This window comes from Poromitra crassiceps, assembly GCF_964638095.1.
Source record: "Poromitra crassiceps genome assembly, chromosome: 21".
Classification (NCBI taxonomy): Eukaryota; Metazoa; Chordata; class Actinopteri; order Beryciformes; family Melamphaidae; genus Poromitra; species Poromitra crassiceps.
This window is the reverse complement of record NC_139638.1, coordinates 16,597,912-16,610,411: the sequence shown is the minus strand read 5'-3', so window position 1 is coordinate 16,610,411 and position 12,500 is coordinate 16,597,912. Positions and strand designations below refer to the sequence as shown.

General features: G+C 45.8%; 1 protein-coding gene across 2 annotated transcripts in view; it reads right to left on the bottom strand.

Moving 5' to 3' along the window:
- Positions 1-279: 279 nt before the first annotated feature.
- The window catches only part of lhx6a (LIM homeobox 6a), a 21,538-nt gene continuing 9,317 nt past the window's right edge, over positions 280-12,500 (bottom strand). Inside the window, exons 5-9 of one of the 2 annotated variants that reach the window (XM_083657258.1) lie at positions 3,162-3,382; positions 2,490-2,590; positions 2,000-2,095; positions 1,455-1,632; positions 280-831 (exon numbers count right to left, since the gene is read on the bottom strand). In XM_083657258.1, coding sequence (XP_083513384.1) covers positions 752-831; positions 1,455-1,632; positions 2,000-2,095; positions 2,490-2,590; positions 3,162-3,382 — 676 coding nt within the window. In that variant the 3' untranslated portion in view covers positions 280-751. The remainder of the gene's footprint in view (positions 832-1,454; positions 1,633-1,999; positions 2,096-2,489; positions 2,591-3,161; positions 3,383-12,500) is intronic. The other variant, XR_014553614.1, reaches the window with a different exon arrangement.

Below are 12,500 nucleotides of genomic sequence, written 5' to 3'. Positions count from 1 at the left end.
AATTCTCATTCCAGTATAGGAAATTGACCGAAAATGTGATTGAGAAAATGTATCTTTTCATGAGTTTTGAGATGTTATAATATAAAGTGTCACTCTTCCATACCTCAGGAACCATTTCCAACAGTCGGCGTATTTAGTTTACATTGAGTTCTCCTTCATGGTTGTTTAGAGAGGAAAAGAGGGAGGTGTCTTACCTCTCATGTGGTCTACTGTGTGTGCCCGCCCCCTGGGCCACAACGCCCCGCCCCCCTCCCCTCCCCCAGTCTATTTATCTCCAGATCTCTGACAGTGCTCAAGAGGCACCAAACCCGGCTTTCCTCCTCGCTCAGTTTTCGTCCCTTCGAATCTCCAAATCTCCCTCCACCTTCAAGTAACAACAGATCAGAGAGGAGGACGCTGGACACAACGGAGAGAGACGGCTCGGGTAGAGTAAACCACTAGTGGGCCGTCAATGGATTCCTGCTAACGATAAACGCTTCACAATCATTTTTGACAGACAGACAGTGTGATATTCCTGTTAAAAATGTCTGCTGTATCTTGTTCTGTTTCCCACTTTCTTCCATTCCGTTCTCTTTCTCTCCAGAGTGGTGAGGGTTGTCGCCGGGGTTAAGATTTTGTGTCTCTTCCCCCCCAGTTGACTCCTGTTTGAGCTAAGGGTCAAGTTGGCGGACGTCAGTGAGGGGAGGTCAAGGGGTTACGCTCCAGAGGTCAGGGGTCACCAGGGCCATGGTGAGCGGCGGGGCGGGGCGCTCTAGCGGCTGAGCGGGAGCTGCGGCAGCGACATGGCCTGGTGCGGGTGGCTCTGCGAGGTCAACACGGAGAAGGGATGACCTAGAGAGAGTATAGTACAAAAAGACTCGTTACTTTAATTTGAAAGTAATACGTTACTTTACAATTTAACTTTCTGTGTAGAGTAACTCGTTACTTATTACACTACTTTTGCATTACTTTCACCAAAACAACAGCAGCAGCAGAATGACACTGCCGTCCCGGAACCATCCCGAAAAATAATTTCAACCGCCTTGAAGCAGTGTAAACAATCCAAAATTCTAAATGTTATTATTTTCCTTTGTTATTGTCATCTATAGTGGTTATTTGCATAAAAACACACAGTTTTATTAGGCAATGATTGTATTTTTTTTTAAATATGTGCTTTGAGTTAATCAAATGTAACTCAGTTTGTAACTTGAGTTACTTGACAAAGTAACTGGTATAATATGACTGAAATCCTATAAGTAATAAGTTATATTACTCAGTTACTGCTAAAAGTAATACATTACATGTAATATATTGGGTTAACTCATTACAAAAGTAACATATTACATTGTAATGTTACTTTTGTAATGAGTTACCCCCAACATTGATAACAGCAACACAAAAACAATGACATAAAAAGGTGTTTGGTCTAAACGTGGATCGTAATAAGCAGCACGCACACGTGAAGCAGCACTCACTGTCGATGTAGCCGTGCAGGGCGACCATGCGCGCCCTCTCTGGACTGCCGAAGGGGGAGTAATGCAGCTCATCTGACAGGGAGGAGGGCATCCGGGACTGGTGAAGGTGACCTTGGGGCGCCCCACTGTGCTGGGGCGTGTGCTTTTTGTGTCTTGCTCTGCAGTTTTGAAACCACACCTATGAAGATGCAATGTAACCAGACATCATGTAGCTATATTCTTGAATAGAATTATGTAGAATTATTTTTGCATGTATGTATTTAAAAAAAAAAGGATGACAGTTAAAACACAGGGAAAATAAAATTATATCTTTTTTAAATAAGAGTGTACATATCTAAACATTTTGGTTTTTATTCGTATTTTAAATTTTAAAAATAATCATCGTAAAAATGGACATTTCCCACGGTGGTCATGTCTGGGTAAGTAGGTAATTGTATGTTGCTGTAATGCAGTAACTGTTTAGTCTAATTCTCATGACTCCATAATGCTTCAGCAGCAGCAGAACATAAGCAGCTTCATGAGGAGCAGGGCTTGAATGTACTGACCTGTATAACTCTCCTGCTCAGGCCCGTCATGTCCGCCAGCTTCTGTAGCGTCTGGGCATCTGGGTTGTTGTCCTGGGCAAACTGGGCCTGCATGACCTGCACAGAGACACACACACACATGTTGGCAAACTGGGCCTGCGTGATCTGATCTGCAGACAGACACACACACACACACACATGTGGGCGTGAAATCAGATGCTGCTCAAATCAGTTTATGTCAGAAAGCGTGAAATATTTCCGGTAAAAAAAAAAAAGTGGTGGTTTGAATCTGAAGGCTGAAGAGAAGGCTGCACACATGAAATGTGTTTTGGCCAGGAAAGAGGAAGTCGCACAATTGTATTGAGAACACATTCATTGGTAGGGATGACGTTTGTGTGGTGTGCGTGTGCACGTGTGTGTGTGTGTGTGTGTGTGTGTGCGTGTGTGTGCGTGTGCATGTGTGTGTGCGTGTGTGTGTGTGCGTGTGTGTGTGCGTGTGTGTGTGTCTGACCTGTAGTTGTTCTGCAGTGAACGATGTGCGCGCCCTCTTGGCAGGTTTGGGTTGGCTGTCTTGTTCTGTTGGAACCGCTCCTTCTAAAGTGATACCGCTGCCTGGAGGAGATGGTGACACAGAGACATACTGTATGAGAAGCAGCAGGTGAGGTGAGTGGCACCATTAAACGACTTAAAAATGTCCCAGGAGACGTCCGCAAATAAACTCAAATTTGAAATTTGAACTACCGTAAGCAGTAATTACAAATGCCCAGGCAGGCACAAGTATGCAATATTATGAAGATGATTTGTTTTAATTTCACAATATAATATGAAATACTGTATAAATGCACAAATACATTTTCAGAAGACTTTTGGATGTTTTACTTGCTAGTAGATAGATTAATGTCATGAAAGGCAGAGAACCAATTTGCTAAGGGGAAACAAATCTAAAAGCCTTTTGTTAAATCTTGAATAGAATATGTAGATTTATTTTGCATATATGTGCCTTGGTTTTATTTTGGATCACATTCATCTGTCTGCAAGTGAAACATCCATATGTGTTTTTATACTCTTGGAAAGCCAAGATCTACCAAAGAGCACCTGTACATCAGACCCATGCAGTGCTTCTTCACTGTCTCCACGACCTTTGAGAACCACCCAGAGCAAACAGAGCAGAACCACCACTCACCGCTCTCAGCAGCTCGTTTGAGGTTCTCCACCATGGTGTCATAGTGGATCCTGCACAGGACCTTCTCCTCCACCAAGCCAAACTCCTCGCCCGTGGACAGCTGCCTCTTACAAGAGTAGCAGGCGAAGCACGCCAGGTGGTACGCGTTGCCTCGCGCCCGGCGCACCCAGTCGCTGGCGTAGATCTGCCGACCGCAGCGGGCACACTTGGTACCAAACCTACTGTGAGATAGAGAGACACAGAACAACAGGGGTGAAAAAGAGAGAGAATGAGGAGTCAGTGGTTGGTATAGCTGCGGGTTAAGACTCTTATAACAGCAGTGTTTCAGAGGAGAAAACCACAGTGGTTGATGATCTGTTCAATCTCATCTCGACTCGAGCCAGACAACGCAGACATGGACGTTGGAGGAGAGAGAGGGCCCTTCTCTCTGAAGTCGAGGAGAAGTGTTTTGAACTTGAAGCCTTGGCAGGCTACTCATGCCGAGGAGGAACTCAAAGGGTTGGAGGAAGGAGAGGAACCTTGGAGAAGGATATGGCCTTCAGAGAAACTCCCGACTGCGGCTGCAAGCTGAGCCTTGAATGCAAACAAACCAACACCTGCAATTTCCTGGCTGATGCATGAAGGCCCTGACACACACACACACACACACACACACACACACACACACACACACACACACACACACACACACACACACACACACACACACACACACACACACACAAACACACACAACACACACACACAAACACACACACACACACACACACACACACACACAAAGCAACACAAAAAGCATGGCGTTTTCTTGCACACAGTGGAAGACGAAGACAGATTCGCATGACATCACTGTAGATCGGCCCGATGTAACCGATAGCAACAGTGAGGTCAGGCAGCATATAAACCTAAACCACCTGACTTACTGTTCTGGGTGGGTGGGTGGGGGTGCGGTGGGGGTCGAGGGCCAGAGAGAGAGAGAGGGGGGGGGGCAGGTAAGTGGATAGAGGGGTACAGAAGTGTAGAGGCGAGGCAGCAACAAGGACGCCAGCCCAGTGGTCACCAATGGTACTGTGGATTGCTGTATGACAATTGCTCATGAGCTCAAGGTATAGAGAGGCAAAGTGAACGTCACTTCCTGCTTCAGCACTGTACCAGTGATTTTATTCTGCAATTTATTTTCCCATAGACATTTCGTAAAATGCTTATAAAAAATAGTTTTACTTTGTCAAACCAAACGGTTCAGCTATATTTACAATCGGTAGAGACAATAGAACATTTCACTCAAAACTTAAAAAAAACATTGAACAAATATTTTCTTTAAAGCCGCATCTTTTTTTACATTTTGGTCCGAGTGAAATGTTATGCGATCTCTCCTGTTTCTAAATATAGCTGAACCGTTTGGTTTGACCAAGTAAAACTATTTTTATAAGCATTTTACGAAATGCCTATGGGAAAATAAATGGCGGATGAAAATCTCTTGTACAGTGCTGAAGCAGGAAGTGACGTTCATTTTGCCTCTCTATTCAAGTTAGAAAAAATGAACGTTCTACTGAAAGGAGATTGAACAGAGCAGAACAGACTGAGAGGAACAGTATGACGTCTTTTGAATTTGTAGATTGTGTTTTACCTTTGAAGCTCATGAGTTTGTGGATTTTGAATCTATTTGTAGATCATGTTTTGTATTTAAAGAGTGTAATATATATATTTATTTATTTATTTATTTATTTATTTATTTATTTATTTATTTATTTATTTAAAAAATATATATATATAAATAAATAAATAAATAAATATGTATGTGTATATATATATATATATACACACACACACACACACACACACACACACACACACACACACACATATATATATATATAGACTCGTAATCTGTGCATTTACAATAATATTGACATTGATTTCAGCAGAGTAGTAGAGTGGAGGAGAATATAGGCAGAGATGGAGTTCAGTATTGTGAATTTAATTAGACTAAATGTCGTGTTCACTCAGACATCAGTGTGTGTGAGATGCATGCAAACGCAGAGTTTTTCTAATCCTTAACTGAGGGTTAGGGTTCACTGAGCACTGTGCTGTTGGCATGGTGGAGCAGACCAGCTCCATTTCGCCAAAGTAAACCTCCCAAACCGCTTTTATACAATTGAAGATCATTTTTGCCAATTTCCAATTTGACACCAGAGTCAAATCCATTAAAGTACTTCAGTGTTAAATCGAGCGCGTTGTGGCAATCTGTAGTCTCATCACATTTTACAGCTGCTTGTAGCTCAGTTTTGAAACGGCTCCGCATTGGTTGTTCTATAAAACAAGACACTTTCCTGGCCTAGACGTTTAAGCTGTTAGCAGGGATAGACAGGCAAGTTGGGCACTAAAGTGGCCATAGTACCTTTGAATAGCTGCTGTTGCATTTCACCACTGGGGACCAATATGGTTGTCTTTATACACTCAATAACAATATATCTGTCATACACGATTTCTCAGTTTTTTTATATATATATTTCATTTTCAATTTTAACAATATATATGAACAAAAATGAACAAGCTCAGACACAGTAATGGAAAAAGCCAACAACATACATATATCAACAGTTATCATAATGTGGTGCTAGTATCCTATAAGGTGCTAATATACTTGTAAGAGATGTCGCGCATGGGGGCACACAAGGCGTCCAACAGAAACCAGCTGGGCACGTCACCCACCGCCCCTAACCTCCTCGAGGTAGGCCAGAAACGGCTCCCAAATAGTTAGAAACTTTTGAAGTGACTTGGTTCTGAAGGATCTGAGCCTCTCCATCCTTATAACAGAGATCATGTCCGTCAACCACAGTTGGAAAGAAGGTGAAGAAGGGGACTTCCATTCTTTCAGATTTTTTTTTTTTTTTTACAATTTCTCTGTTTTAGCAACAGATGGGCAGCCCAAGCTCTGTTTGTGAAGGTGAGTGCATTCTCCAGACTTCATAGCCGTGGAGTGAGGAGGTGAGAGTGGTATAGGCAGAGGGTGTAGTGGTGAGGCAGAAGCCAAGAGAAGAGATGGAGACTGAGCAGGAGAACAGGAGGGCGGTTGCCAGTGAGGGGATTTGGCAGCATATCAGTGCACTCCAGTCCACTCTATCCGGGATGAAAGCATACTGGAGCCCTGACATCTCACAAGCCTCCTCATGTAGGCCTATATGAGCTTTGTCAGCCAGAAAATTCAATCATATGAGGTAATATGGCAGAGGATATTAATAGTTCATATTGCCATAAGTCTACTGTCTTTGCCTGGTGTCTACTGGCTTGCCTTCTATCAGTCTGTCTGTTCATCACACTGTCTGTCTGTCTGTCTGTCTGTCTGTCCGCCTGTTCCCCTGTTTGCCCACCTGCTTGTCCCCATGTCTGCCTGCCTGGCTACTCGCCTTTCTAGTTTCTAATTGATCAGCACTGTCCTGTCACAAAAAGGCACAAATAGCAACACTGTTCACACAACCCAACACTGTGTCCACACAACCCAACACTGTGTTCCAACCCGTTCTCACTCCGAGCGCGTAGCATATTGACGCTTTGTCCCGTCCCTTGTGCGTCGCTTGTTACATGGTACCCTTGAGCGACCCATGAAACGACTTGGGCTTTCCGACTAAACTCAATGTAAACCCATGGAAGTCATCTTTGACGCTTATGGCAACTGCTCCCCCAAGCCTAACTGCTCCCCCATTACGGCCGGGACACACATCTTGCGTCTGCTGTGCGTCTGCGTGGCGCATGCGTGGCGTTACCTGTTGATTTTCATTTGGGCGCCCATGTTAACAGGTTACAGCAGCCACACCACCGGCATCAGACGCGTGTCTCAGGCGCGTGTCTTCGGAGGCGTGAGACGCGCGTCATCTAGAGAATAGAAGCGCCGCCTATTTTTTCTGCTTACCGCGCGCGTGTCTCTAGCGTGTCTCTACACAAATAGACACAAAAAGACATTAAAATGATATTTTACAGGGGCAGCCACAGCCAATCAAGGCTTGTTTTGATTTGAGACGGGAGGATGAGCTGAGCTCACAGCTGCAGTTCTCCTGCCCTCTGAAAACCACATAGGCTACAACGTGGCTTCGTTCCTCCCCTCCCCACCACACACACACAGACACACACACACACAAATCAATACTGCCTCGATTACGAAGTGAGCCCAAGCGATCTTCAGTTAAAATCATCATTGTATTGTTTATAGCAAATTTAATAAAAGGTAAACTCTATAGGAAGAGAGTTGACAGACAGACAGCAGCTGCAACGCAGCAGCCACGCTGCCTGTGTGGATGCCGCGGGCGTGCCAGCCGCAGCCCCCACGCCACGCACACGCACTAGGTAAGTACACGCAAGATGTGTGTCCTGGCCGTTAGTCAACTGCTCCCTCATTAGGGTCTGGAGGAGCTAACCTCTCCCAGACCCTAACCCTAAACCTAACCTCTCCCACCCCCCATGCCTAAACCTAACCTCCCCCAGACCCTAACCCTAACCCTAACTTCTCCCACCCCCCATGCCTAAACCTAACCTCCCCCAGACCCTAACCCTAACCCTAAACCTAACCTCTCCCACCCCCCACGCCTAAACCTAACCTCCCCCCAGACCCTAATGGGGGAGCAGTTGACTAATGGGGGAGCAGTTAGGCTAATGGGGGAGCAGTTGCCATAAGCGCCAAAGATGACTTCCATGGGTTTGCATTGAGTTTAGTCGGAAAGCCCAAGTCGTTTCATGTGTCGCTCAAGGGTACCATGTTAGTAACAAGCGACGCACAAGGGACGGGACAAAGCGTCAATATGCTACGTGCTCGGAGTGAGAACGTGTTGCGTGTTCACACAACCCAACACTGCGTTCACAGACACAACCCAACACTGTGTTCACAGACACAGCCCAGGAGCAGATGACTCTCTGCTGCTGCATCTTTAGCCTATTAGCCTGATGTCCTCCATAACAAATTCACGTTAGCATTTAGCAGCTACATCAGGGGGGGAAAAAGTCCTTGCACAGACCTTGAAAAAACATTGGCTAACACCGCACTTGCGGCAGAGCTTAAGTTATCGCAAATATGTTGAACTTAACCAAAAATCTCCTATAACCCAATAAAGCCATTCCGGAGACAAATGGACTCCACGGCTTAGTGCACGTACATGCATGTATGGTTTCAGATGGTTACGGAGAATCCCCGGGCCGGTTCTACAGTACCGAGGAAAACGTTGTGGAACGTTCCCACTAATCTAGCGTGACAGCTTGTCAGTTTCAAGCGCGGAGACAGAACCCAGAGAGGAACCAAATCACATCCCTTTTTTTGACCCCTCCTTCATCCCCATTTTGTTTGAGCTCCCTCCCTTCTTCTTTGTACCCAGAAACCTGCCGTTTATTTTGGACTCACGTCAATCCTTACAGCCCCTATATTACTCACTGGAGGAAAATCCTGCACCGCAAAACTCCCTCTTCCCCCAGACTCTCGCCTCTTCACTCTTCTTCTTTTCTTCTAATCTTTGCTCTCTTTTCTTCTTCTGCAGTAATTCACCTGCTGCTGAGCGAGAGGCTTGAGGAGGTTTGTTGGATTAATTCTGATATGCTGTGAGAATGGGCTAATCTCTGTTGGATTTGTCCTGAGAGACTTCTCGTTTGACTGTGGTTTTGGAGGCAGGATGTTCTCACTAGAGGCCTGCAGTGTCAAATTGGAGAGAGAGGGAGAACTAATCCCGTTTCTTTCAAGACAATTTCCTCCACAGATTTAACATATTACCATACTTTTATGTAATTACACACTGCACCGAGGGAACCTCGGAATTGTCGGAATTTCAATTCTCCGTCCTTTGAGCGAAGTACAAACGCATTCACATACGCCGCAGTCATTTTGAATCTGCTACATTTTCCTGGTAATAGCCAATCTGCTCTCTAAAGTGAAACATCTATTTCAATGCTTTGACTGAGCTGCCTTTCTCAAGTTCGTGGCATTGTTCGACAGATGTCTTCTTGTTATTACAATTTATAACCCATTCACTTATTATATGTTTCTGCAAGCCACAGATGCCTAGAATGTCAACGTTTCCTAACCAAAAATACATTGCACATTTCTAGATATGTGTATATCAACGTTATAGAGTATGATGTTGAAATAGCATGGTGGCCAGTAGGGGCGCTGTGGTTGGGGTGGATGGAGGGCGTAAACACTTGCTTTTCACACCAGAGAGCTGTGTTCACGCCCCGCGTGTTCAAAGTCGACATTTCAACCATAAAGTCACATTTAACGTTTTTGTTATTTAAGCACAACAATTGTTTTAATTGCCTTTAATTGCCTTCCACTGCAACATCATGGCTGTGGCGCTGTTGTCAAAAAAGTATAAGGGCCTCGCTTCTGCCTTCAATATACGATCTTTGTCTCCTTTCCAGGCGGTAGACCGGAACACAATATGGCTGCCTCTAGCTCCGCAAAATGTTTGTCTAGAAGCCGCAATAATATTGTTATAAATATCAACAACCAGCCAACAGATATCATGGTGGGGAAAGGGTGTGACTCGAACTGGTTGACAGTTATATCAAACTGGTCGTTCAGTGGCGTTTTACTGCATGTGCACACAGACACACATCATGCATGTGTGTGCACACAGACACACATCATGCATGTGCGTGCACACAGACACACATCATGCAAGTGCGTGCATACAGACACACATCATGCATGTGCGTCAGTGCGTGCACACAGACACACATCATGCATGTGTGTGCACACAGACACACATCATGCATGTGTGTGCACACAGACATACATCATGCATGTGTGTGCATACAGACACACATCATGCATGTGCGTCAGTGCGTGCACACAGACATACATCATGCATGTGTGTGCACACAGACACACATCATGCATGTGCACACAGACACACATCATGCATGTGTGTGCACACAGACACACATCATGCATGTGTGTGCACACAGACACACATCATGCATGTGCACACAGACACACATCATGCATGTGTGTGCACACAGACACACATCATGCATGTGTGTGCACACAGACACACATCATGCATGTGTGTGCACACAGACACACATCATGCATGTGCACACAGACACACATCGTGCATGTGCACACAGATACACATCATGCATGTGTGTGCACACAGACACACATCATGCATGTGCACACAGACACACATCATGCATGTGCACACAGACACACATCGTGCATGTGCACACAGATACACATCATGCATGTGTGTGCACACAGACACACATCATGCATGTGCACACAGACACACATCGTGCATGTGCACACAGACACACATCATGCATGTGTGTGCACACAGACACACATCATGCATGTGCACACAGACACACATCGTGCATGTGCACACAGACACACATCATGCATGTGTGTGCACACAGACACACATCATGCATGTGTGTGCACACAGACACACATCATGCATGTGTGTGCACACAGACACACATCATGCATGTGCACACAGACACACATCGTGCATGTGCACACAGACACACATCATGCATGTGTGTGCACACAGACACACATCATGCATGTCTGTGCACACAGACACACATCATGCATGTCTGTGCACACAGACACACATCATGCATGTGCACACAGTCACACATCATGCATGTGTGTGCACACAGACACACATCATGCATGTGCCTGCACACAGACTCACATCATGCATGTGTGTGCACACAGACACACATCATGCATGTGCCTGCACACAGACACACATCATGCATGTGCCTGCACACAGTCACACATCATGCATGTGTGTGCACACAGACACACATCATGCATGTGTGTGCACACAGACACACATCATGCATGTGTGTGCACACAGACACACATCATGCATGTGCCTGCACACAGACACACATCATGCATGTGCCTGCACACAGACTCACATCATGCATGTGTGTGCACACAGACACACATCATGCATGTGCCTGCACACAGACACACATCATGCATGTGCCTGCACACAGTCACACATCATGCATGTGTGTGCACACAGACACACATCATGCATGTGTGTGCACACAGACACACATCATGCATGTGTGTGCACACAGACACACATCATGCATGTGCCTGCACACAGACACACATCATGCACACATCATGCATGTGTGTGCACACAGACTCACATCATGCATGTGTGTGCACACAGACACACATCATGCATGTGTGTGCACACAGACTCACATCATGCATGTGTGTGCACACAGACACATATCATGCATGTGTGTGCACACAGACTCACATCATGCATGTGTGTGCACACAGACACACATCATGCATGTGTGTGCACACAGACACACATCATGCATGTGTGTGCACACAGACACACATCATGCATGTGTGTGCACACAGACACACATCATGCATGTGTGTGCACACAGACACACATCATGTCTGTGCACACAGACACACATCATGCATGTGCACTGTGCACACAGACACACATCATGCATGTGTGTGCACACAGACACACATCATGTCTGTGCACACAGACACACATCATGCATGTGCGTGCACACACACAGACACACATCTCGCCCACAGAGTTCCCTGCAGGGACTCTGGTTACAGTGTCAGAATCCCAGGGTACCCCCTGATTAGTGCAGCACTGCAACTGACTGTGTGGCCCACAGCTCACGGACAGGGGGGGGGGGGGGGGGGGGGGGGGGTGATAAAGAAATGGCTTGTGTGTGTGTTCATGTGTGTGCGCGCAGGTGTGCACGCGCGGGTGTGTGCATGTGCGTGTGTGTGTGTGTATGTGTGTGTGCTTGGTGGGGGGAGGAAGGTGGAGAGTGTATGAGTGTGCACACAGGACAGAGCCAGCGCTGTGCCTCAAAAAACTCATGTCAGGCCCCAGGGGCTTGCTGTTATACGCACGCACACATGTACGCACACACACACATACACACACACACACACAACACACACACACAGACGCACACGTATTGGGGTGGGGGGGTGCAGTCTGATTTCCTGCTATTACGCCCCATTAAAGCAGCTGTCAGTCCAAAGCCAGATGAGAGGCTGACACAGATGAGGGAATATCTCCAGAGGTTTGAAGGGAACCTAGAGGATGCAGGCTCACAGCGGTGTTTAGCCCGCTTTAAATCTGGCCTAAACCCAGATTATAGTTTACATTTCCAAAAGTAGCCATTGTAGATGCATCAACCCTGCAGCTAAGCTTCATTGGTACTGCAGGATTTTTTTTTAATATACCCTATATATTTTCTCATTAGTGATTTCCAGCCAAATGTAGCCTAAACACTGGAATATGATTATGTCAATGAAATGCATGGAGCGAAGGGGCC